The sequence below is a fragment of the Notothenia coriiceps genome, unplaced genomic scaffold (genome assembly GCF_000735185.1).
Source record: "Notothenia coriiceps isolate Sejong01 unplaced genomic scaffold, NC01 NC01_scaffold00002826, whole genome shotgun sequence".
Classification (NCBI taxonomy): Eukaryota; Metazoa; Chordata; class Actinopteri; order Perciformes; family Nototheniidae; genus Notothenia; species Notothenia coriiceps.
Window position 1 is genome coordinate 51315 of NW_011335527.1, and position 25559 is coordinate 76873.

Here is a 25559-nt window from a genome sequence, read left to right on the forward strand (position 1 = left end):
GTTTCTAAATTGAACAAATAGATTAGTTATGATGTGGTGATATGTATGTCCAGAATAAAACATCACATCTAACTATCTTTGACTTTCAGATATCATATTACATGGATGACCAAAAGGAAGATTACATTTGAATTATAAATGGCATAAATGCAATCTCTTATTTCATGCACACCATCCGAGTCCTTATGATGTCTTTGGGTCTCAAAAACTAATATATTTCTCAGCTAAATATCAAATATTTAAACATCAGGGTTGCACATTATATATAGTTTAAAACTGAGTACATATTTGTATGTTTTTTTAACGCATAATTAAGTACTATGGATATTCAACATCTCTATCTCATAGTTTCCTCATGCTGTACAGCACTAATGAACATGCATGCAAACACCAGCTTGCTGTGGGACAACAGTGGCAGATTACTGGCACAGCAAGGAGACATAAGTAGATCAGCGCACATATGCAAGATAATCATTTAATGCACTCTCGTGTTTACAGGGGATATGGCGATCTCTCAGCAGTGTGCTAATTTAAATCCACGCTGGTACACAAATCACAGGACACATGAACCCAGACATTCAGAGTGCTTTAACCGGCTCAACTTCTGACCTTTCCTTAAGATATGTAACCTCTTGCTTCACCCACATTTGTGACCTGTGTGTCATGAACACTGCAGGAAGAGAAGGCTTGGAAACTGGGCATGGAAAGTGAGTAAAGGAGTAATCGTGTAAACACTGACTTCTTTTCCCTACAAGGTGCACAGTGAGACGAAGCAGCAGCACATGAAGGGGGCAGAAATAACAAAGTAAGTTGAGCTGCATGAACACATCAGCTGTGCAGCCAGGAGAGGGAGATGGAGAGTAAAACATCCACACTGTTCAGAATAGGAAGAAATGACAAATGAAATATGAGGAAACAGGTGCACTGGCTCTGACACTACATTTCAGTTGGTTACAATTCAACACTTTCCTTTTGTGGGAGAAATATGCTGTAGATGTAAAGGGAATGTCAAGATGAATAACTCATATTCTTTGGAACCAGCTTCAAGTTTCTATTAGGGAGGCAGACAGCGTTCCCACTTTTAAGAGTAGGCTAAAGACCTTCCTTTTTAATGAAGTCTATACTGTATGTAGGGCTCTGGTTTCAGACAGAGGGTGAAAAGAAGTGCTGCAGGACAGTCAGTACGAGAAAAATAAAAACCGTATTTGAAAACAGCCAGAAGTGGGACAAAAACACATGAACCAGAAAATGAGCATAGGGCATATTTAAAACTGTAAAACAGGGTTGGTTAGAAGTCGGTAACTACCTTTTCAAATAGTTTATTTTTTGTTTTGAGCATTATATGTCTTTAAATGCATGGAATGTCTAAGGTAATAGCACTGTGTCCGCTTGGATTCATTATTCTAACACACTCTTTCTGAATCTTTTATGTCTCTTCACTTTAAAAAAAAGAGTTAACATACGGACATTTTTTCATTGTTGCCCCTAAAATGGAGAAATCTGGAACCAACTCTTCAAACATTATAAAGTCACAGAAACCTTCAGCGGTAGAACCTTCAGTTCACTCAAAGTTTGAAAGTATGGAAACATCTTCTCAGAGAAAGTGTGTGAGAAGGTGTGTATGTGTGTGTTAGAGTCAAGATCAGAGAACGACAGCTTTCCTCCATTATAGTCCAGATTCACTCTGACCCTCGGGGGCCTCGTCTGAAGTGAGAGATCAGTGTCTGGATGTGATGGAGAGGATGCTGTGTAGCCACCTAACCAGTCAATACATATTCTCCATAATCCAGATTGTATGTCTCTCTTCCTGTAGGCAGACTCTGCTAACACACCCAGTGACCACCATGTACTGTCTCCAACCTGGACGTCCCAGCTGTGAGTCCCTGAGTCAAAGCCCTCAGAGCCCAAGACACAGAGTCGAATCTATCAAAACCTCTCTGGATTATTACAGGAAGTTCCCTGTCTCTTCTCCTCGTCATCAACTCTGGTCAGATCTTCAGACCAGGATGCAATGTATGGATGAGCAGTGTTTGGTCCAGGTATGAGGGAGAGTAGGACACCATGTCCTTCATCTTGCTCCAGATGTTGAAGCTGAGGTTGCCCAGGTGTTTGGCTTGGTCTATCAGAGCTCCTGAGGGCAGCTGTGGAGCCTCCAGCAGGGGGCGCTGCAGCCTCTCCACTGCAGCCTTGTAGTTGTGCAGGAAGGAGACATCTTCAGCTTTCAGCTCCTTCTCTGTGGCTCTGACTGTTTGTGAAAGAGCTGCTATCTCTCTGCTCACAGCCTTCATCTTCTCCTCCATCATCCTCCTCTTCTGCTGCTCTTCCTCCCTCAGTGCAGCCATCCTGGCCTCCTCTTCCTCTTCTAGAAACTGGTGAAGCTTCTTGAACTGCTCCTTGATCTGCGTCTCTGTGTGTTGAGCCTGGACCTTCATGTGTCCTGCTGTTTGATCAAACTTCACTTTGACGCGTTCAAAGAGCTTCAGTTTCTCCTGTAAGGGCTGCAGAGACTTCCGGAGCTCCTCTCTGAGACCCTGTGCAGCTTCATCGATGGGTCTGATCGTGTGGTCGGTGTGTTTATCTGAATCTCTGCAGACGAGACACACCGGCTGCTGATGGTCCAGACAGAAAAGTCGGAGTTTCTCAGAGTGCAGAGTGCAGAGAGCCTCTGGGGATCTCTGATCTCTCTCCTGTAAGAAACTCTCACACAGGTTCTTTAACGTAAAGTTAGCAGGAAGTAAGTCCTTGGAAAATCGTCTCTTACAAACTGGACACTCCTTTCCTTCTTTCCCCGTCCACCAGGTCTGCAGACAGTCTCTGCAGAAGCTGTGGCAGCAGGACAGGATGACAGGATCTCTAAAGATTTCATGGCAGACCGGACAGCTGAGATCTTCCTCTAATTTGGACGCCATTATTCTCCCGTTGAAGCTGAAAACTCGGTAGGCGTCTGTTTGCCTTCAACAGGAAATCAGTTCAACTCGATGATAATATATCCTCTTCACAACGTTGAGTCTCTGTTCTGTTGCAGCTTGTTGAAGTATCCCCTCCTTACCGTTACCTTCTGTGAGTGGACAGAGGTTTTGTTCTGCGGTGAATCAGGCGACCTTTGTCCTCTTGTTAGGAGCATCAGGTGCGTCACATGAGGGCGGAGGTTTGTTCGCGCACTTGGAAGTTGGACTTATTTTTTACGGATTTTTCTACCTTTTTTAATAGGAAGTAAAAATGACCTGTCAGTGGAGGAGATTCATAAATATATCGTGGTGCAGTTTGTGTGGGTTTTGATATACCCTGCCTTCAGTATCATGTAACCTCCTGTTGTGTTTCTGAGGTCGTCTTTCCGAACTTTGCTCAGCCCTTTATCTCTTTATGGTTTTATCACTCAGAGTTGCCTGTGAGGAAATCTCATGAAAAGGATAAGGAGACTTATATACTTATTGTATGTCGCTGTGGATAGAAGCATTAGCTAAACCAAATGTAATGTAAAGATAAATTATATAAAAAGTATGTTGAATATCTACTTTTGATCTACCGTGGCCCACAAACAGACACCTTCGGGATACAGAGAGATAAGCACTGTTAACCAAGGTGGTCCTGAAGGGAAAGTCCCAGTGGCTCAAATTATAACCAAGCTTTTATGTTGCCTGAAAAAAGGCAAGACAAGAAAAACGGGGAACCTTTCAAATTTTGAGAAAAAAGTTCACATTTTTAGTTTTCAGATAAAAGTAACATTTATGAGATTTTGAGAAAATAAATTCTATTATTTTCAGAATTTTTTTTTTTTTAAATTACAATTATTTGCTGAAATAAAGTATTATTTTTTCTGAAAACAATTCTACATTTGGGATTCTCGGGTAAAGACCAGAATTCTGAGATTTTCAGATAAAAGTCAAAATTATGAGATTTTGAGAAAAAAAAGACAAATTATAATTTTTCTGAAGAAAGTTCAAATGTTGTGAAAAAAGATCAAAATCTTCTGTGAGTGGGCGGAGGTTTTGTTCTGCGGTGAATCTGACCGCCTGTCTCTCGCTGTGTCTGCTGTACAACAGGTGACCTTTGACCTCTTGTTAGGAGCGTCAGGTGCGTCACATGAGGGCGGAGGTTTGTTCGCGCACTTGGAATTTTGACTTATTTTTAAGAATGTTTCTACCTTTTTTAAGGAATTTAACTAATTCATTCAAATTCTATTGCATATTGCATGCTGTCCATGGTCATTTCTAAACCCAATTTTAGGTTTGGTATGACACAACCAAACATGTTCTCCAACAAACTTAGATGTGTGTGTTTTCTTAAGTGAGCTACACAGATGCAAATCACATGTACCTGATGCTGGTCACATTGGTGCTGACTGCAGTGGGGCTGGGGACGCGAGCGGCGTTAGAGTGGGGGCTCAGAGTTTGTGACGATGTGGCAGGATCACTTTAAAGTGGAGAAAAGGGAGGTGTCGGTGAAAGGCTGGTAAATACAGATAGTGCAAGGCAAAGGAAAATACTGTCACTGAAAAGATAAGATATGAACGCATTAAAAGAGGTAAAAGGATCAAATAAACAGGAGGGCAAGAAAAGCAAAAAACAGAGCGAACTGAAGCAAAACAAAATACAGCGATGCAAGAACAATCCAAGACATACCTTGAAGCATTGACCACCTCCTTGTTGGTGACGGGTTGTGTTTGCGACCGATCCTGAACCCTCCTCAGGCGGCGCTCTACGGCAGCGTTTCTGGAGCGCGGTTTGGGAACATCTGATGTCCTTTCCAGCTCCTGGGGAATAAAACATGACAGGAACACTTCAGTCATTCGCTTAGTAAAGTTTAGTCCATAACAGTGTTAATTTTAGAAACGTATTATAGCAACTTATATTACACAAACTTAATTGTCCGCTGTGTATCTGATCAAAGCTCCAGGTTTTCCTTTTCAGATTGTAATTTTAAAAACACGGCTCATTCGAGTGTTTTGATTGTCTGTCCTTATGATTGAAATGTACATAACGTCGAAAGCATACCCTGAAGAGGGATCTCTTGGCAGCCACACTCATCTTGGCTCTGTCATCCAGAGTTTCTCCAGCTAATGAAAAGGAGATGTTACATTGAATCAGCTGTATTCAAATCTCCGGGAAAATATATTGTGCATTCCGTTAATGCAGTAAACTGAATTTACCTTCTGCATCTTGTAGCTGTGAAGGGCTGAGACGGGACCTGCAGAAAAACATGAATTTGTATCAAGCATCAGCATTTAGTCTACATTGTATTCTATTTAAGGAACTGATTATCATGATATAATGCCAACCTAGAACAATGCCATACAATTCACAGTATTAAACAAGTGAATCATGCAAAGAAAATGACTCTCAGAGCTCCTGAGGGTCAGTACAGAGAGCCCCTCCTGTACCTATCTGACTCCAGCCGCTCTGCAGAGGTAATGGGCTGCGTCCTAAACCTCTCCGACATGCGACTGTCTCCTGGAGTGATGTAGCGACGAGGTTTCCGAACACCCCTTTCCCGATCAGCGCTGATAACCGGCTCTACCTCCACTGCTGACAGATCGACTTTAGTAGTCTCACTTTTTTTGTGATTTAGAAAGATTGACGAGGACAACAAAAAGGAGAAGTACAAGTAAGAAAACTATTGTTGGTTTTGATGTTGTTTTAGTAGACGAGCAGTTTACCAGGGACCTCAATTAGGTTAGAAGAGCAGGGTGTCATACATTGATAGTGGTGCACACGCTGAGCACAACCTAAATGTGAAGAGCCATCCACCAACGTTAACATGCAGCTGCAGACAACTTCCAAAGGGTAACTTGCATGAGTAAGTTAGCTCCAAAAACAAACTGCTGACGCGATAAGGAACGTGAAAATTGTAGATATCATCGTAATACACCTTGACACATTTCATGCCACAGAATGACATTGTATTGAGTATTTTTCTTGAGTCATTGGGATTATTAATCTGCATACGTTAGACAGTTATTTAGCGGTGCAACACAGAGCCCATGCCATTGAACCTACAACTCAGGTTTCCGGTTGGCGTTCTCCAGGTAGGAGTGTCGCAGCTGTGCTACCGACACCCTGGTGTCCAGGCTGCCCATCTCCCCGTTAGCCATCACCGGTGGAGGGACGGCCCTCAAAGCTTCTCGACTGGCCGCTGCCCTCTCCATGCGGTACGTGTTAGAATGCTGACTTATACCTATATCTGACATGGAGCGGGTTCGTGTCTTTGATTTGGGCACTCCGCTCATCTCAATGCTTCTGTGTTTGGCCTGAGGCAACGAGGAGCCCTGCTGGACGTAGATGGCTGAGTCAAACCTCTGGTTCCCTGAAAGGTCTAGCTGCTGCTGCTGCTGCCTCTGGGGCTCAACGTCCTTGTCGAGTTTGGGCTCTTGTTGATTTCTGCGGGAGTCTTGCTGCTGATTTGGAGGATCTTTTCTCTGAAGCTCAGAATCCGGTATTCTTTGAAGCAGCTGTTGTCTTTGAAGATCTTGTGACCGCCTCGGGTGGTCATCCCGATGCTGCATTTGAGGATCTTGTGGTTGTCTTAAACGATCGTCCCGATGCTGCATTTCAGGATCTTGTGGTTGTCTCAAACGTTCATACTGATGCTGAACTTGAGGATCTTGTTGCTGTCTCAAACGATCGTCCTGAAGCTGCATTTGAGGATCTTGTGGCTGTCTTAAGTGGTTGTACTGATGCTGCATTTCAGGATCAGGTTGTCTCTTTCTGGTTTCATACAGTGGTTGTGCTGGGGGTTCTTGCTGCTGAAGTTGGGGCTCTTGCTGTTGAACTTGAGCCACAGGTTGTCTCTTTCTAGGTTCATACAGTGGTTGTGTTGGGGGTTCTTGCTGCTGAAGTTGGGGCTCTTGCTGTTGAACTTGAGCCACAGGTTGTCTCTTTCTAGGTTCATACAGTGGTTGTGTTGGGGGTTCTTGCTGCTGAAGTTGGGGCTCTTGCTGTTGAACTTGAGCCACAGGTTGTCTCTTTCTAGGTTCATACAGTGGTTGTGTTGGGGGCTCTTGCTGATGAATTTGGGGCTCTTGATGGTACACAGGCTCTGTGGACTGATGCTGCCTGGGCTGCTGGCTTGCAGAAATGTGGGGAGGCTGGGATCGAAACAATCTCTCCTGTTGGCCATCATCACTCCCTCTCTCTCTGATCCTCTCGACATTTCTCTCCCTCCCCCTCTCCCTTGGTGTCTCATGATCCCAGTCTTCCTCGCCTCGACTCATCCTCCTCTGTTCTGGGCTGTATGTTTGCCAGTCCATCTCTTCATGCGGGCCACTTTGAGTATCATCCACACTCTTTTCCCTTCGGCGAATCTCAGATGGCAAAACGGCTTTCCTGCTCTTCAACAGACCCTCTGTGTGGGCCTCTTCCTTCAGCGCCTGCCTGGCCTCCATTCTTGCCCCCCTATGGGCGGCATGGATTTGGTCGGCACTCACTCTTCTTCGTGGTAGTACCTCGGGGGGTCCAGGAAGTTTGGCAGTGGCCACTGGGGCAGGGATGGCCAAATAAGGCTGAGAGTCAACAGCAGGACCAGAGTGTTGGTACTCAGGATGGGCTGTTTGGCCTGGGCTGGGCTGAGGATGGGGAGCAGTCCTTTGCAGGGGGAGTTCTGATCGTTGTGGCGTATACTGAGCAGTGTTCCCCTGAGTATGGTGTCTGTTACCCTGGTGTCTGTCTGGACTCCAGTCAGGGGGCTTCTGGACTGTTTCATCCCTGGACAAGCGTTCCCTTACCCGGATTCTTTAGGGAAGGAATGGATAGGGTACACTGAGATTCCAGTTCAATTAAAGACACACTTCTGAACTCAAACAAAAGGGGACTAAATAGCACATACCAAGCTTTTTTTTTTTTTTAATTGGATACAAAGGATGGTTAATAAATTAAATTAGCCAAAGTAGTAGTATCATTTGTCTTACAATCTAACCCTAACCCTAACAAATTGTGAAACATATTGCATACACGTTCATTACATTAGACTATCATGGGACAAACTTGAGCTTCCAAATCATAGAGTAGTATTGAAACAAGGTCAAGTAGCAGCATGCCCTGGGTTTAAACTTGAGTTTTGCTTCGAACAACTCTCTGACGTCTCCTTGCAGAAAAAGTAAGCCAAACTATTTTCATCTACAACCTTCTGACCCCGGGTAGCCAAAGGTTGCTCTAATCTCATTGAAGAGCACTAAGCCAGACATAATTGATGGGCCTCTCCTTTATCTGACATGGCACGAAGGACTTACACTGTGCTGGTATACATGAGTTCACACCAATGCTAGCTAGCATAAGCGGCTGATAAGGCTACAAAGGTGCTGATGGCAGCAATATCTTCTTTTGAGACACATCAGATGTTTTCCTTTTCAAGTGACTTTGGCAAACATTAAGATGTCTGTGGTGTTCAGCAATAAAATCAATGAATATTTACTAACACTCTCTTTCAAGGTTGGTGTGGTTTGCTAGCCTTGCCTCTTTGAATTTCACCAGTCCTTACAGCTCAAAGGCTGTCCATGGAACTTCATCGTTCCTAAGGCTATCAGAAAACGAGATATGTCACGTAACTGGGCCACCGTCCAGTCCAGAAATACATGTAGAACCAAGGACTTCTACAATCTAGGAAAATAAAATTTGAGTTTTCTGGTAATCAGTTTTTCTCTAGAATCCTTTCAGCGCTAAATGATACTAGGTGATTCAAAAGTCTACATGCAAGCTGTCAAGGCAACATTCACGTCTTATCTTATGCAACATCATTGACAAGGTAACTGACAGGGATAGGAGATTCAGGAGTAATTTCATAGGGGTTAATAGGTCAGATTGTGAGGAGGGGGGATTTGAGCGCCGCCTCAGCTGACAAGTGCTGAGTCAGTGGGTCTACGACTGACTGGGTCAGGGCATCAAGCTGACTAATGTTGTCACCTCATCAAATCTGTTTCACTAACACTCAACTGCTCATGAAAATCAGGCCACACAGTCACAACTCATTTAACAAGAGCGATGGTATTGTGCTGGTGGACAAATGGTTGTTTTTAAAAGGTTCTGGGTATGTTTAAAGAATATTATCCAACATAATGTGACAGAAGAGGTGTAAGTGGATCACCCCAGATTCCTGCAAGGTATTTTTAGAGACTATTTATTTAGTAGACAGAGACTGTTTCCATGTTTTAAGAGAACAAAAAGAACTGTTTATAAGGCTTAATATTTAGTAAAACAAGAATTTAACCAGAGGATTTCTAGGTTGATTCTTAGTTGGGATGTAGCAAGAGATGAACCCACAGTTCTGACACAAATGAAATGTAATTAATTCACGTGACATAGAACATGCACAAGATTATAACTTAAATAAGATTTATGATGGCAAAAAAGTGAGTGATCTAGAAAAACAGATGAAAATGTATGTATTGAGTGAATCTTTTAAGGAATAAATGTTAATTTGTAAGATTTGCAAGTCCGTTTTTCAAACCCACTAAAATCCACAGACTTAAAACACTTGTTAAATGGAGGATAATTACACAAGTTAATAGAGGGAAATATTACTGATTAAATATAATATTGCACAGTTAGAAGGTTTATCTAACGGGATGAGTTAGCTGTATGTCCACCCAGAACATGTTTTTAAAATGCTGGCATGTTATCCTGTTACCTTTTCTAGAAGTATTTTTGACATTTTCCTAGATTTCAGAATATGTTTAAACCGTGTTTTGAAGACATGTTATTGTTTTTGAAGACCTATGAATATTGTGTAAAAGAGGTAACAGTATAATTATAGAATAAGTGACTACAGCCAGCTTAAGCACATGAACCTGGTGGACTACAGTGGCTTTGTGAGGTCTTTCCACTGATCCTGAGCACAGTACCTTGAAGGCCAGCTGAAGTCTGCCTGAGTGTCGCTCTCTGAGTCTGTGTTGAGAGACCAGTCGCTCTTTGACAGGGCGGCCAGGCTACAACATGATGTGGTGACAGTGTCAAACCCAGAGGGGAACTTATGATCATTCTTTCATACTGTAGGTCAGAGAAATGTCAGCTGCACTGTACAGCTGAAGTGTCAATCAGGAATATTTGCAGATATTTGCATAATTGAGCAATCAGATTATTGTTTAGTTGGTTGGTAAAATGGTTGTGTACTGTGCACATTTTGATAAAAAGTGTGTCAATAAAGTTTGACTATTTCAATTGGTATAGAATACATTTTTCACCTTCATGAATCTGAATGCTATTATTCCTAGTTTTCCGTTCACGGTATTATGCTTGTTTAGGTTTCAATGCCATGAAGTACAATTCTTTATAACTTGCTTTGATTGACAAATAATACAATTCTCATTAGATCTTAGCGACAGTAAAATAACGTGATGTTTCTGACCAATGTCCTGCAGAGTTGATGTAGGGTGTAAGAAATCAAATCAATGTTTATATGGCGTAATTTAAATTAAAAACACTGTTTTAATTGAAAGCGGTTTTATTCTGAAAACCGGAAATTAAATACACTGTTTTGATTTAAAACGGTTTTATTCTGAAAAACCGGAAGTTCACAAAACGACTTCTTGTTTGGCGAGTAAATATTGTTATGTTCAATTTAAGGTTAGCATTAGCATGTGGCTAAAGACTACATTTTGAAACAGTGAATTGAAGGTGAAATGACATGTGGTGTTGTACAGTAAACACACTGTCTTTAACCCTCACTTATTGACGCTGCAATACTGTAATTAGGGAATGTTTAAATAACCACACAGACATTAGAATATTGTAAATTAACAACAGGAAAAGACAGGATATGCATTGGATACGCCCCTGTCGACGCCGCCCAATAGGAGGAAACAAGAGTTGAGAACACGTGGAGATTGGGAGAAATCTCTCTCTTTCAACTCAGCTGACCCGGCCGGCAACAGCTGGGAGGGGGGAGACGTGCCATCTTGCACATTCTCATTTTGTGTATCATTTGTTTAATTAAATGCTGTTAACTTTTGAGAAAGTTTCCTTGGACTCTTTTCAGCTATTATGTCCTTCACTGCAAACATCGCTACTACAACCCGCTGCTGCAGATACACGCTTTACAACATCAGGAGGATATGTCCCCAGCTGACCCAGAAAGCGACGAAGGTTCTGGTCCAGGCTCTCGTCATCTCACGCCTAGACTACTGCAACTTCCTCCTGGCTGGTCTACCTGCATGTGCCATCCGACCTCTGCAGCTCATCCAGAATGCAGCGGCTCGTCTGGTCTTCAACCTTCCTAAATTCTCCCACACCACGCCGCTCCTCCGCTCCCTTCACTGGCTTCCAGTAACTGCTAGAATCCACTTCAAGACACTGGTACTTGCGTACCATGCTGCGAATGGATCTGGCCCTTCCTACATCCAGGACATGGTTAAACCGTACACCCCAGCACGTGCACTCCGCTCTGCATCAGCCAAACAGCTCGCTGCACCCTCACTGCGAGGGGGACCCAAGTTCCCATCAGCAAAAACACGTGGGTTTGCTATCCTGGCTCCAAAATGGTGGAATGAGCTCCCCATTGACATCAGGACAGCAGAAAGCTTACACATCTTCCGGCGCAGACTGAAAACTCATCTCTTTAGACTCCACTTCCAGTGATAGAATTACTAACAAAGCACTTATATACTAATAAAGGACTGGCTTATCTAAAAGCCAGTTGAGTAGCACTTGAAATGTTTGGCTCTATGAAACCTGATGTACTTATGATTCTGTTTTCTTCAAGGTTGTATCTTCCTGGTCGAATGTACTTATTGTAAGTCACTTTGGATAAAAGCGTCAGCTAAATGCAATGTAATATTCCTGCTCTCAGGGCTAAGAAATCCTTACAAGGGACAATATTGAAGGGTTGACCATTGCTTTTATAAATATTTGCAATATGAGATTTTTGATAAATGATGTAGGTCAACGACAATAAAAGAACATCTACAGCAGTCTGCTATGTTAATAAAGATACATTACTTCGATGTAATGCCCCCTTTTAAACCAGGGAAAGAAATTATGCCAGATTAAAATATCCAATATCTGAGTAGATCCCCAGTTTCATATAATATGGAAATATAATAGCAATGTTTGCTGCCAAGCCCTAGTTCTCATCCCTTTTGTGGTAGCATATAAGTTTCTTATAGCAAGTGACATAAGCGCTTTGCTAATGAACCAAGCTGCTGTTAAATCAGGATAACCTCTCGGGGTCAAGGAAGGAAATCATACCCACTCCAAAAACCGACCCTGACATCTACCCTGCAACTTTTCCCTGAGGAACTCCCCAGAGCACCTTTCCATGTGAAACTGGAGCAGGGCGAGCGTGACAGAGCCGGACTACAAAAGATCCTAACACTGGTGCAGTGTTGAAGCGGCAGGCTGGTTAGCTTAGCAGCCAGAAGACAGCCCAAACTGCACCGATTCATGAATATCTCAGTGTAGGACTTATTAGCAGCCAGTTGATCAGTGTAAATATTGTCATGAAAACAGGGGTTCGAGTTGTTTAACCCCCTAATGTAGTCTAAAGATACACTGCAGACACAACGTTATACTTTTAAATGGTCCGATCACTCGACGGGAAGCAGATAGAATAACCCAGAGAGTCATTTAATGGCTTGTGATAATGATCAAGGCCATTTAAAAAGACCTTTGAATGACTTTTCATGTTTAGAGTAAGAGTTAGTCTCTGTATCAGACGCATGTCTCAGAATCTGTTCAGTCGTCAGTGTTGTATTTTCTGAATGTTATGACCGTTTTTTTATGAACTCACCCCTGCCTGTTGAGGATGCTCTGGGCCTGCTGCTCTATGAATAAATCCCCAGGTGAGATGCCGTAGCGGTTGGAGGGCAGCGAGGCCCGGCGGGCGGTGCGAGGGGAGCTGGGCACCGCCGCGATGCTGTAATCCCGGCTGGAGGCGGGGCTTGGCTCCTGGTGGGCGTGGTCCTGCTGGTGCTGGTGATGAGGCTGCTCCTGGGTTCTCGTTAAAGGAGCGATTGAGCGCTCTTGAGCCCCACCACGTCGGTAGTTCTCCATGTTCATCGCCCTTTCCCGATCAGAAAACCTCCGCTGCCTTTCCTGTGTCTTGGGATGGGCTTGGTTTGAGTGGGCGGGGCTGGGGGTGGAAACAGGGGCGGGGTCCGGCTGATTCCTCATGTAAACCCTGCCCACTCCGGAGCGGTATGGCACCCTGGGATCTCGTCCTTGTTCCTCAGCTTCCTGTCTGTCTCTTTCTCGCCTTGCAGCTGTTTGTCGGTCGGGGGTGTCCGTATCACGGCGGGATCGGTGGCGAGGTGTGAAGTCGACGTCCGCCTCCTGATCCAGGAGAATGCCATACCGCTCTGAAAGCTGCCGGCGGCGCTCAGCTTTGTAGCGGGCGATGCGTTCAGCCTTGGAGCTGAGACTGGAGGGGTCAGCGGGACCAGATGTGGGTGTAGAAGAGGTGGATAGCGACACTGGGTCAACGTACACCAACATGGGGTCTGGGCGGCTGCTGCCAACACCGCCTTTGATCTGAGGGGATCTGTCCTGAGATGAAAGCTGCTTCTGGGGGGCCTCCAGCTCCTCTCGACTGTAGCGTCTCACTGTGGTAAATAGTGGAAATACTCCATTACTTATTAACAACATTGATTGACAACCAATCATTTGCCACATTCATGCCCCGCAGGAGTTACTGTAGTTCATTTTGTGTCTTCTGGATAGAGTTTAACCACCAAGTCACAATTATGGTTGGACGACATATTTTTCTAAAAGCTCAAATAGCTAATTGATCAAAAATGCACAAGTGCAACAAAGAAAACCAATTTGGATGCCTCCTATTAGCCACAGTTAACAAATCAAGGCAGTTGCTGTTATCAAATTATACGTATCGTTATTTTGACTTCATATGGTATATTTTAAGTCACACACAAACCAATCTGCGATGTTACTGTCCTGTATAATGATGTTAACACTTGCAACCTTCATCCAACGTGACATAAATATGACATTATTTTTACAAAACACATCACAGATTTACAAGTCAATTAGTGAATTCAATTCCTTCAAAATGCAACAACATGCAACAGCTTCTGTGTGTTTTATTTTCACTGACACAGTTACATTATGTTGACATTAAAGTAGCCAGGGTGATTTTAAAACGTGTTTCTCCAGAAGCAAAAACATCTGATTGCAGATTGTGCACCAAGATGATTAATTTATTTTTAATATTGATGAATATCTTTAAAAAAGGAGCAAGTCGAACTTTGTAAAAAAAAATATATATGTGTGAGGTTTTTCTGAATTGTTCTTTTCTTTAAATATTTTTGCATTTCTGGTCAGGTTTTATACTTCACAAATTTAAAATGTGCCGTAAATCTGGAGGATGGAAACCCACCTAGAGAGAGTAAACTGGCAGACGAAAAAATAAAATAAATTCTATGGTTTACAAATACTGAATGACAAACATGACTTAAGGGCCGTTTGACAAACACAAGAAAATGTCAATGTTGTCAACCCAAGTAAGGCAGCATCATATATTGTTGCAGTGCATCGTGCCATGCTTACCCGTCACACAAGGCTCACAGGGGTCTGAGGCGCGGGTGTACCGCGGGGAGTCCTCCTCCAGCATCCTGTTGGCTACCAAACCACCGGGCACCAGCGCAGGCGGAGCATCGCTCTCCATCCCCTCCAGACGCCGGGCTATCCTCTCCTTCCTGTGACCAGATGCGAGGCAGAGAGTAAAGGTCAAAAGTTGTTGGACTGGGTTTGTTTTTAATCAAATTATTTAGACGTGTTTATGTGAAAACACAGAGAAGTGAGCCCTGAAATTACCTGTTCATTCCCAAATCTTCTGGGACAGGTCCCTCAAAGTATTTCTTCAACTCTGAAACTGAATATTAGAAGAGAAAATATATATTTAGTGTCGTAAAACAATGAAAACAATGAAATGATTAGATTCATTCTCAGTGATTTTTTGTGTTTGGAGCCAATGCACACCCTTGGGGAGGACAAACAGAACTTTGGCATCTGTATCTGAAACACTCTTGACCAGGGCGGTCTTTTCCTCCAAGGAGAAGTCACTCTGAAAACTGAATGAGAGGAAAGAGTCACAACATGCCATCAAGAAAATCTAGATTTAATAAAAAAACAACGTTCATTATTGGAGGGTGGGTAGCTGCTATATTCTAGTTTACTATTGGTTGAAAGAGGTGTAAAGTGATGCTGAATGGAGCTAAACTACAGATCTCTACATATTGTTCTGATTAAACCGCATCAGTACATTTGTGCCTAGTTTCCTATGGCAGCTGTCCAAGCAACTCTGCCTCAAACGCCTTGTCTTAAAAAGGTGATGGCAGGTAAAGGTAAATCTCAGCTGGAGTTTCTTCCAACAGGATCCAGCTTAAGAACTGGGTCATTCAATCCTCCAAGTGGAAATTGACAATTGAGGTCTTCCCCTAATGTCTTCACATGTCATTATCAAGAGGACACATAAGCCAGGATAAGGTAACTTGCCTTTCCTTTCTTTACAAACCCTCACAAACGATTCAATCTGTTGTTTAAACAGAGCCGTGAAAATGTAATTGATATTTCTAGACTCATTTGGAGAGATTGGCGTCTTAAATATGTGTACTCATTATATCCAGTATTATTTTTTCCAGTATTTATAAAGGACAGATCAGTTAAATTGCTAAGAGTTTTTGATTAAATGTAAAACAGTTATTGTGTAACTTTCTGCCAGACAGCTTAAGAACCAGAGGAACTCAATGCAAAAGGGGGCTCGGGGCAAAGTGCTCCGGAAGGAGGTATTATGGCTTTAATGGCATGTGAACATAAAAGTGCCTTAAGATAAGCTGTTACTGGCATATGCAGCTTTTAATGCTTACTGCCCGTGATTAGCTGCAGCACTAAATCTATATCCTTACATATCCCTCACTTGATGACAAAGCAAAAGCTAAATGAATGTATTAAATGCTCTTAGACGATACTTCCTCGAGTAATTGACCAGTGTCTGTGCGGTGATTGCAAACAGAAGACTCACCTTAAGGCCTCTGTTGGCAAAGAGGCTGAGCTGCAAAGCTTGGGACGAGCTGTGGATCCTAATTCTAAAAAGACAAATAAGACTCAGTCAACACTCATGTTCAATTTATCTGTGCTGACAATGGGACTATTGAAACATGTTAACCTAGTCAAAAAAGCGGTACATTTAGAAATACGGTAGATACATATAAACAAAGCGTATCTTATATTCTTCATAGATATTAAATACATTAATGACATCATGGATCATATTACAGCTGATGATACAGATGGTTGTAAACATCAAAATGATCCAGAAAAAATCCAACAGGGGTCAATTTTTGCCACAAATATTACAATGGCATCTCGTTCAAGATGGTGGATGTCATCTAATACTATTATAAACAGTGCATTGTTTTGGCTACAGACAAACCTTTAAACGTATTACATAAATTGGCGCCATTATTTCTTTGTATTCTTGGCATCTAAAAACACTGACGCAGCTGGTTGCATTTGTCGAGTCTAATGCAACGTTTCTTTAATCTGCATAACTGGTTAGACACCTACTAGTGGTCTGACCAAACAATACTGTGTGTGTTTGTCAAACTAAAACAAACATCAGCCCGTTTACAAATTTTCACTTTATGAGCGTCGTCACATACGGAACATTCTTGAGTAAAATATTTTACAACCCTTCAAAAGTATAGTCCCTAAAAATCTAGTAATCAACACGTCAATCATAGTCAAGTTTTAATAGCAATATGCTCGTGAATATACATAAGGAATATTGATAATGCACAACCGCTACAGTATTCAGTGGCTATTTGTGCTTTAATAAGATGAATTAAACTTTTTAACCCCTTTTAACAAATCAGAGACCAGGTGCCAGATGTAAGCACTCATCCAAGAGAAGCTACAAAAATGCTACACAATGTAACAAAAGCAGGGCAACACGCCAAGCAGACGAAGCCCCTCAATGAGAGTGAATCTGGGGTTGGACTTCCCCATCTTGACCATGGAAAGAGGGGCCAAATGTGAATGTTGTGTTTACAAACCCTAACCCTAGATCCTGCTCAGAATGCCTTTAAAGATAAATGCTTTACATGTAAAGAAGTCAGACTTCTTCAAGATTAAACACCAACAACGTGCTGATCTGACAGGACATTTTCAGCCTCCCTCGTCTAAAAAGGTTCCTCAGAAAGTTCACATCCAGTTCCCAGCTGACAGTTGACCCGTTTGCTCTCACAGCAACAGCAGCCTGTTGTAAAGTTGTATCCCAGTATAGGAGAAGGATCATGTTTCTGCTCCAGACGCCTCCTGAACACCTCCGGACTATTTTGGCCCAAAAAGGCTGTGTGTCTATACAGCACGGGATGTTTGGCAGGACACAAGGTATGTAAGTATGGTGCTAGAAGTCGTAATGCTTGCTTGGGCATCAAGTTTAAGAGCTTCCAAGTGTTTTGTGTAGCTACCAGTGAAGTTCAAGGACTCAAAAGTGCCATGTCTGGATGTAAAGGATGACACAAGTCAGAATTAGACACGAGCGGGGTCAGAAATCTGGGTTGGATGTGCTCAAACATTATTTTAGCTCACACCACAATGATTCATTGCCTGTGGGAACCTTGTTTACACCTATCTGTCTGTTCTTCTGCCTGGAAAGCCCCTCGCCGGTGCAGCTTTCCTTAGAAACGCCTGCAGGTTGTCAACAAAACAAGCAGCACAAAATTCAAGGTTGACAGCGCCAGGGAGAAGCTTAGTGCTGCTGACGGTCCAAAAATGAGGGTGGTGAGGAGAGGGATTTTCTATATATATTCAGAGGTGCGAAATAGACTTCCTAAGTGAACCGGGCCTTCGCTTGCACACAATCTGTTTCGAAAGGTTGCTGGTAGAACATGAACACCCTTCCTCCATCTCGGCAAGCAAATGATGGAGAGCATTGACAAGGTGGGACATCGAAGGGGTGAAAACGGGAAAAAGCACAACATATAGCACATACTGTATAATGGAAATGCAGCATCAACTACATTTGACCTTTCATTGCTAAACCACACACTTCATTCATTCGTAGCAGCCTGATGCTAACATTCACACCAATCGTAGTAGATTCAAGCATGTATTTTATTCCAAATTCGTGAAATGCATTAGGCAGGGATGAGTAGCTCTTAGAAACGCCATGAATCCTCGTTTCCTCTGATCCAACCAAGCAAAAAGAAGCGAAACGAGGAGTCAACACTTCACAGCCTCTAAGCCCGAATCCCAGTGACAGCCACCAAACTGTCCTTTACCTCAGTAAGGAGCTAAATTGCATTAGCAAAGTCCCCCAAGCAGTCTACAGGTGTAATAAGGGTATTCGAGAGGGTCAAGCAGGTCAACCTATAGTCAGACCTTCCCCTATCAAAGGCCTTACCTTGGCCACATGGCTGCTCATGGTTCACATGGTAACTAGAGATCCAAGGGTTTCGAAACATGTTTAGGGAGAAAAAGAAAGATGCTCCGCTGCTAGACTTCCCCTCCGATCACAGCGGAGGTGACGGCGTTTGACAGCGGTGGAGGCGAAGGCTGCTACCGGCAAGCAGGGATGGAGATAGTGACACGACCACACACACACACACACACACCGAAGAGCACACACCGACAGACAGAGTAAACTTCCCGGATACACGGCAAACCTACAGCCTGCACAGACTGGCTGTCATGCAGATTGTGTGTGTCAGTGTGCATGTCAGTGTGTGTGTGCGTGTGTATGTGTGTCTGTGCGTGTGTGTGTGTGTGTGTGCAAGGGAGCTGAGAGAGAGAGACAGCGCAGCGGGTTGCTAAAGCAGCTCAGAGCCCTAATCAGATTACAGGCAGAAATTAGCCTTGATGATAAAAACTCTGGAACACGATTGGAGGAGGGTGCCAGCAGGCCACAGGTGGTGGTGTGGGGCCACCGGGAGTCAGACGGTATCCTTAACACTTGCATGGAAACTTCTAGATTCAAGGATTTGTATTGCCATTTGTACATAGCTACAGTGTAGATGTATCAATGAAAATATTGGGTCACAGGCTCCTAAACAGTGTGACAAGATAAAACAGATAAAATAGTTAAAGTAGTGCAAGGAGAGTCTGTTCTGAAATACAAAGCCAGGACTTGCATTAATATTAATGTCATTAAGTTGTTTGTTTTGAAATCCACCAGATCATTTATTTATATACATTTAGAGTATTACCGGGAAGATGACTCATTATGGTTTTACTGACAGTCTTGTCTTGATGCCAGTTTGGCCGCTGAGAAAGGCTTTATTAAGCGATCGCATGCAATGCATTAGAACAGTATTTGTTATCTCCTGCCATATGCTAATCTTTTCTGATTGCAAGACACCGAGCCAGAATTTCTAATAATAATGTTAACATCGTATTTAAATGCTACATCTAACCCATAGGGATCTTTTTCAGTTTCTACCCTGACTCCTCATGCATGTCATATTTACATATTCACACAGGCTTTACTTGATGTCACATGTTGATGTCACATGTCACAGACAAAATGTCCTTGTCTAAGTCAACCTGAGGTCATGTTGGAGTTAGATGAGGAGGCAGTGGAGAGGAAGGGGGGGGGGGGAGAGTCTTCCTTACATTGAATGTTGATATTTTAACCAATATTCCAACCAAACTCTGCATCAAAACTAAAATGATATCATAAATCAGTTCTCCAAATCCATGCACTTGCATCCTCTAAACTTTTAAGAAGAGTGGCTTATGCAAATATTCGGTTCATATTTGTATTTTGTGCCTTACTGTGACATCCTTCACAGTTCAGAAAGCTCTTTATTTTGTCTGCTCTGATTGGTTAGCTGGCCGGCTCTGTTGTGATTGGGCAACCACTTAGAGAAGTCCCGCCCCTTAGTCTATGATGTACAATATGTTGGATTGCTGGATTATAAAGTAAACAAAGAAGTCATGCGTGGGGGGGGGGGGGAGAGGAGGAGGGGGGGGGCGTTGTGTGGGAGAGGGGCCCCTTTAAAGCCAAACAAGTGTCAAGAATGAAAAGAACACATGCACTGGCATGCCATTAACTTCTATATACTTACATACAACTACAAACAATATGTGTGTCATGTGGTTTTAAGTCATACATTGTTCTTGACGTTGCGCTTACAAAGCACAAGGGGTAAGGGAATGAACATAACGCAGCATGTGATGAAGCGGTTAGCTGCATGTATTGTTGAGAAGACACAGATTAGATTCGCCACATTGGATAACAATGTGACAAGAGAACTGAGGCGAGGAAACAAAGGAAAGCGGCTACAGATGGAGTCAAGCAATGTCACAAATATACAATAAAGTTGACTTCCTATCAAGTCAGGATCGCAGCTGCCTTCACTGCTAATCCCAACAGAACCTGTGTGAGTGATGGAAATATTTTAGTTCTGCAGCAGCTACATAAACTATAATCTGATGCTCTGCAGAGGCTGCATACAGTAACACAACTAATCATCATTATCACCCGTTACTGGCACAGAAGAAACTGCGTGCATTGCCCACAGAGGTATGCAAAGCAAGTGAGAGGACTGAACTCTACTTAACGTGAGCTGATACAACTTGTTACGCTTGTTAACACTTTAGGACTCTTCAGTCAGCCTTGCACGATCACTTGCCTCCTGTGTGTGCTGCTTTTTCTCACCCTTTCACACACACACACACACACACACTCCCCCCACCTCCCCTCGTCTGCCTTGCTCCCTGTAGACGCCCCTAATAAGGCAACATGTGTTGTGAGTGGCTGCCTCAGGGAGAGGTCACCCTGTCGGTGTTTACCAGCCGATCGTCTCCACGCCGGCTCCTGCTCTGCCTTGTTTTCTTCACCACTCCTTCTCCCTTGCATTCCCCAAGATGTGTCATCCTTACCATCCATCTCACAATCCTTCCCAGCTACACATGCTGCCAGATGTATAATCCACATTCTCTATACTTCTAATTAGCTGTCTTCACCTGTTTCTCTGCATCACATTGTATATCTGTCTTTACCCGCTCAATCCTTGCATGTAGCAACAAATACGAAGACATTCTCCGTCATTCAAAATGTTGCCATTTCACAACAGGCCACATGTCAATCAAAAAGCTTTTCTTAGGAGTGAACCACACTGTCATAAGACATAAGACATAACACCGTCCAAGTAAAAACACTGAGGTGCATTATGGCTGACAAGGCGATGACAACATGGGAACTTCTGTCAGAACTCATAACCAGTACGCAGTTTTAAAAACTGGAATCATTTTAAATGCAAGATAACAGTATTTTGCTAACAGATTAACTCTGTTTTAAAAAGCCTTGTCTTGTTTTGTATCTAAATTGCATAATCTAGAACTTCTCCTCTGTTTTTCTTTTCATTTTTATGTAACAAATAGGCTCTTGTTGCTTAACTGCAAATGCTTGAATGTAACAGTATTGGTTGGCCTCACTATATTTCAGATGCTTGCATTAAACAGAATTGAATAATCACCACCAGTTATCGGGTCCATCTCTCCGTCAAATGACGATTGTTTTCTGATTTGGAAATGTTACCAGCAACAAAACAAAACATGCACCACTCCCAGCTCTAACTTTAGATAAAACGTATGTGATCTCAGACCAACAATTTTATCTTGGAAAACGGACAAACCAGTCAATAAAACTCAACACCGGGGACATGATGCAAACATCACGAGGCGAGTGACTCAACATCAGGGTGTAACAATATCAGGACAAATGTGAAAGACGACGGTTATCAGAGAGTGTACTTTCAAATTTCTACAACGTCAAACTGACATGAGTGAGAGAGAGAGAGAGACTAAGGTGTACAGGAGCGCCTACAATAAAAAAACTCATCTCTTTCGACTCCACTTCGAGCGATAGAATTACTAACAAAGAACTGCTAACAGAGCACTTACTAATAAAGGACTGGCTTATCTATAGCCAGTTGAGTAGCACTTGAAATGTTTGGCTCTATGAAACCTGATGTACTTATATGATTCTGTTTTCTTCAAGGTTGTATCTTCCGGGTCAAATGTACTTATTGTAAGTCGCTTTGGATAAAAGTGTCAGCTAAATGCAATGTAATGTAATATGAGTTCATTGTTTTAAAGAGATCACAGCTAAAGTGTTTCTTTTTTATTTAATTAATTAGATAGCAGCTATGTTTTTAGTAAGGTTAATAATTAGTTTTCGTTAACATAATTCTTTTTTCTTTCCTCTAAGGGTCATTGTAACGACATGCAATACTAAACCAATAATATATATTAAAAAAAATTTTTTTAAAAATATATATTTAAAAATAAAATAAATAATAATAATAAAAATAATAATAATGTTAAACCGTGAACAGCGAAACAAATTTGTTGAATGCCATTGTTTTTTAAAATTATTATAATTGTATTGTCATTCCTTTAACTGATAAACACACAGTTTTGTGGTTAAATGCTACTTTTGATAGGGTTTATACTTTTTTCAAACCATTATTATTCCATACTTATTCCTTTTAGGGTCATCCTAACTGAAAATCATAATAATAGTAAAAGTAATAATAATAATAATAATAATAATAATAATGTAAAACTGTATACCGTGATACTGTGTAATATTTTCTGAAATATGACAATGAAAATCCCGTAAGGTTACACTACTCAACCCCAAAGCATCTCTCTGCTAATAACACTTTAATCTGAGGAGCTCAGCAGCACACTGCTTCGTTATACTTCTTCCTATGGAACCACATGATCCTTTGTCTTTACGCCGTCTCAGCTTTACCAAGCTCAACGGTTTATTTGATTTACATTGTGACTGACTGTCGAGAACAGACTTCTGTTGTAAGGGCACAAAACTTACATAAGCTGTCACGATTCTCATGTTATGTCACGTTTTTAGTTTTGTATGTCTAGGTTTGGGTTTATTTTGCTGTTCGGTTCTCCCTGTCTCCCTTGTGTATTGTCTGGTCCCTCTCTCTGTGTTTTCCTCCCTGTCGTTAGTTTCCCTGGTGTGTCTAATTGTCTGATTGTGTTCACCTGTTGCCCTTGTGTTTCTCCTCCCCTGCCCTGCTGTTTCTCGTCTCGTGGTTACCCCTCCCTGTATTTAGTCTTGTCTCTTCCTGTGTTCAGTGTTGGTTCGTCTTTTGTCGGTGACTGAGTTCACCGGGGAGTGTTCTGTTTGTCCGAATTGTATTCTTATCCTTGAAATAAAGGTATTATCAGTATTATCTGCATTTGGGTCCTGCTTGCTTCACTCTACCGTAACATAAGCGTTTCAACTCACAAAACAAAACAGTAGTAAATAATGAACTTTCACATAATGAGCATCCTGCACAGCTGGCATTCTGTGCTTTTTAACCCTTAATGCATAGATCAACACAATATTTAACTTATCTTATATGGACATTTTATGTAAAATCTAGAAGTTTATTTTCAGATCTCATTGTCTGACCCCACTGAAGAGACTTTGTTTTGTAAACATTAAGCTTAAATAAAGTACCCATAGGTATTGATTTATAAACCTATTGGAAAGACAGGTTGTTTTAGGCGTCTACCTCATCTCTGCACAACCTAGCAGGTTCGATATGATTTCTTTATCTGTCCAATCATACTGGTGGTAATACAACATACTAACTATCACTTCTTGTTTTTGTTTTTAATAACACAAATACATGACTTCCTGCACATAATGCAGGACTTTCTTCCCAGACAAATTTTACTGGACAGTTTGTGTTAAAGGTAGGGTAGGTAAGAATGGAGAAACCAGCTCGAGGGCGATAGAATTTGAAAATACACAACCGGAAAAGAAACGGACTTCCTTACAGAGCCCCTCCTCCAACACACACGAACGCGCACATGACCAATGAGGGTACGAGATAAGTTTGTGCACAGATGGAAGGCTGACAGGCAGGTAGGCCGGCTCAGATGATTGGTCGTGCTTTTTACAGCGCTACGGCTTCCACAGATATTTTTTATGTATTTATTGTCAAAGCATTTAATGAATTCATTGCTATCGGGATGTTAAGAGCATTCCATGGAATATTGTATAACAAAAAGTGTTTCTGAAATAAATTACATACCCCACCTTTAAGAATAGCAAAGTGACTATTTTACTAGAACAACCCGGGCTGCTGCTAATGTCTTAGCAATTATACCAAGTGAGCTACCAGAGCGCACAACATATTGTGTTGTTTTATTAGAAAAATGATTATTATTTACCAACTTCTGTGGATTTTGGGCAGCAGCAGACACTCTGCTCATAACTAGCCTGCCTTTATCGGGAGAAACGTTCCTTGTTTAGGTTAGCTTGTACAAAAATTCGCTAATGTAAACTGAGACATTGACATGCATGCGTTATTGTAAACGCATGCATAGATGCAGAAAAAGCGCATGTTGCCTACCTTCCCTCTCTTAAATGAATAGATGGAATATATTCTGAGGCAGCAGAGCAGGAACCTTTGTCCTTTCTAAAACATTTACTCTAGATACTTTAGATATCGTGCTGCTGCCTAGCATCAACGGTGCCTGACACTCGGCGCAGAAACCTGCCCGCTCTGCTCTTATATGGATATCGATGAGCACAGAGCCCAGTGCTGAGGAGAGACACTTAGGAAGTTCTGTAACTATTAGAAGGATCAGGAGGGAGGGAGGGGAAGGAGAGAAGGAGAGAGAGAGAGAGAGAGAGAGAGAGAGAGAGAGAGAGAGAGAGAGAGAGAGAGAGAGTGTGAAGGAGGGGGAAGAGGAGGCTTTCATGCCACAAATGGTTACTTTGGCTTCTTCCATCTTCCAGGAACATACTATGTAACATGATGAGGTAACTCACAAGCAGACAAAAGAGTCACAACAATGTGTGTTTTTGGTCATGGATGTGATTATTTCCCGTGTTACAGAAGGTACCTTAACATAACAGTGTCATTCGCAGTAAACCTAAAGTAGATCATCATATAAGAAGAATTGATTCAAAGGTTATTTTTCAACATCATAATTACAAAACTAGGTCAGTATGAAATATATGCTTTTGTAAAGTTACTAGTATAACATCTGGTTTGAGTGTAAGGGCACTTTAGATTGTAACTCCATCACGGTAACGTCACATTAAAGTCATACAGTTCCTTCTCATACTGTCTTCTAAACAGGTATAAAATGAATTAAACGTGCAGTAGGCCTACCCATTCGCTGTTTGTAAACCATATGGTATATACCCAAGCACCTTTTTTGACTTATACTCTTGCAGTATTCCACGTGTGTGCTCATATGAATCCTGCTGAAACCAATTACTTTGAGTAGTTGTTTTTCAAAAATAAAGTGGCTTTTATCAATAAAACACTACAGCTACCTACTATGTACCAATGACTGCTCAGCGTGATTGTTTCCATAAACATAACGTGGCACATAGGCTACAGTATGTGGCAATGAACAGCCTAGATCAGGGGTTCCCAACCCCCGGTCCCCGGTCCGAGGTGTTACTGCCGCGCCGCGAAATATCTGTGAGTTTAGTAATATTTGCAGAATTATAAATATTTAAAAATATTTTATCAAAAAAAAAAAAAATCATTTTATTTCATCCAAAACATACAAAATAAATCAAAAAATTGGTTAGCATAAGGTCTCAGGCTCTCGTGCACAGAGAAAGTCACA

At 42.1% G+C, this 25559-nt stretch overlaps 2 protein-coding genes across 2 annotated transcripts in view; both read right to left on the reverse strand.

Annotated features, from left to right (window-relative positions):
* Positions 1-1988: 1988 nt before the first annotated feature.
* Positions 1989-2956, reverse strand: LOC104940916 (tripartite motif-containing protein 35-like). The gene is made up of 2 exons (XM_010765929.1): positions 2262-2956; positions 1989-2150 (listed from the first exon to the last, which is right to left on the reverse strand). Exons 1-2 carry the CDS (start codon positions 2907-2909, stop codon positions 1989-1991), a joined length of 810 nt encoding a protein of 269 aa, XP_010764231.1. The 5' UTR covers positions 2910-2956.
* Positions 2957-3829: 873 nt separating this feature from the next.
* LOC104940917 (supervillin-like) overlaps positions 3830-25559 on the reverse strand; it is a 29815-nt gene continuing 8085 nt past the window's right edge. The window contains exons 2-13 of the mRNA XM_010765930.1: positions 15961-16024; positions 14919-15010; positions 14754-14811; positions 14487-14635; positions 12715-13525; positions 5997-7727; positions 5381-5551; positions 5150-5187; positions 4995-5056; positions 4623-4753; positions 4318-4413; positions 3830-3863 (exon numbers count right to left, since the gene is read on the reverse strand). Of these exons, the coding sequence (XP_010764232.1) occupies positions 3830-3863; positions 4318-4413; positions 4623-4753; positions 4995-5056; positions 5150-5187; positions 5381-5551; positions 5997-7727; positions 12715-13525; positions 14487-14635; positions 14754-14811; positions 14919-15010; positions 15961-16024 (3437 nt within the window). The remainder of the gene's footprint in view (positions 3864-4317; positions 4414-4622; positions 4754-4994; positions 5057-5149; positions 5188-5380; positions 5552-5996; positions 7728-12714; positions 13526-14486; positions 14636-14753; positions 14812-14918; positions 15011-15960; positions 16025-25559) is intronic.

Excerpts from the sequence above, each read along its gene's own strand:
- LOC104940916 (XM_010765929.1), bottom strand. The coding sequence starts at position 2,909 with ATGGCGTCCAAATTAGAGGAAGATCTCAGCTGTCCGGTCTGCCATGAA. Across the intron at positions 2,151-2,261 it reads CTGTGAGCAGAGAGATAGCA|GCTCCACAGCTGCCCTCAGG; the intron begins GCTCTTTCACAA and ends CCCCTGCTGGAG.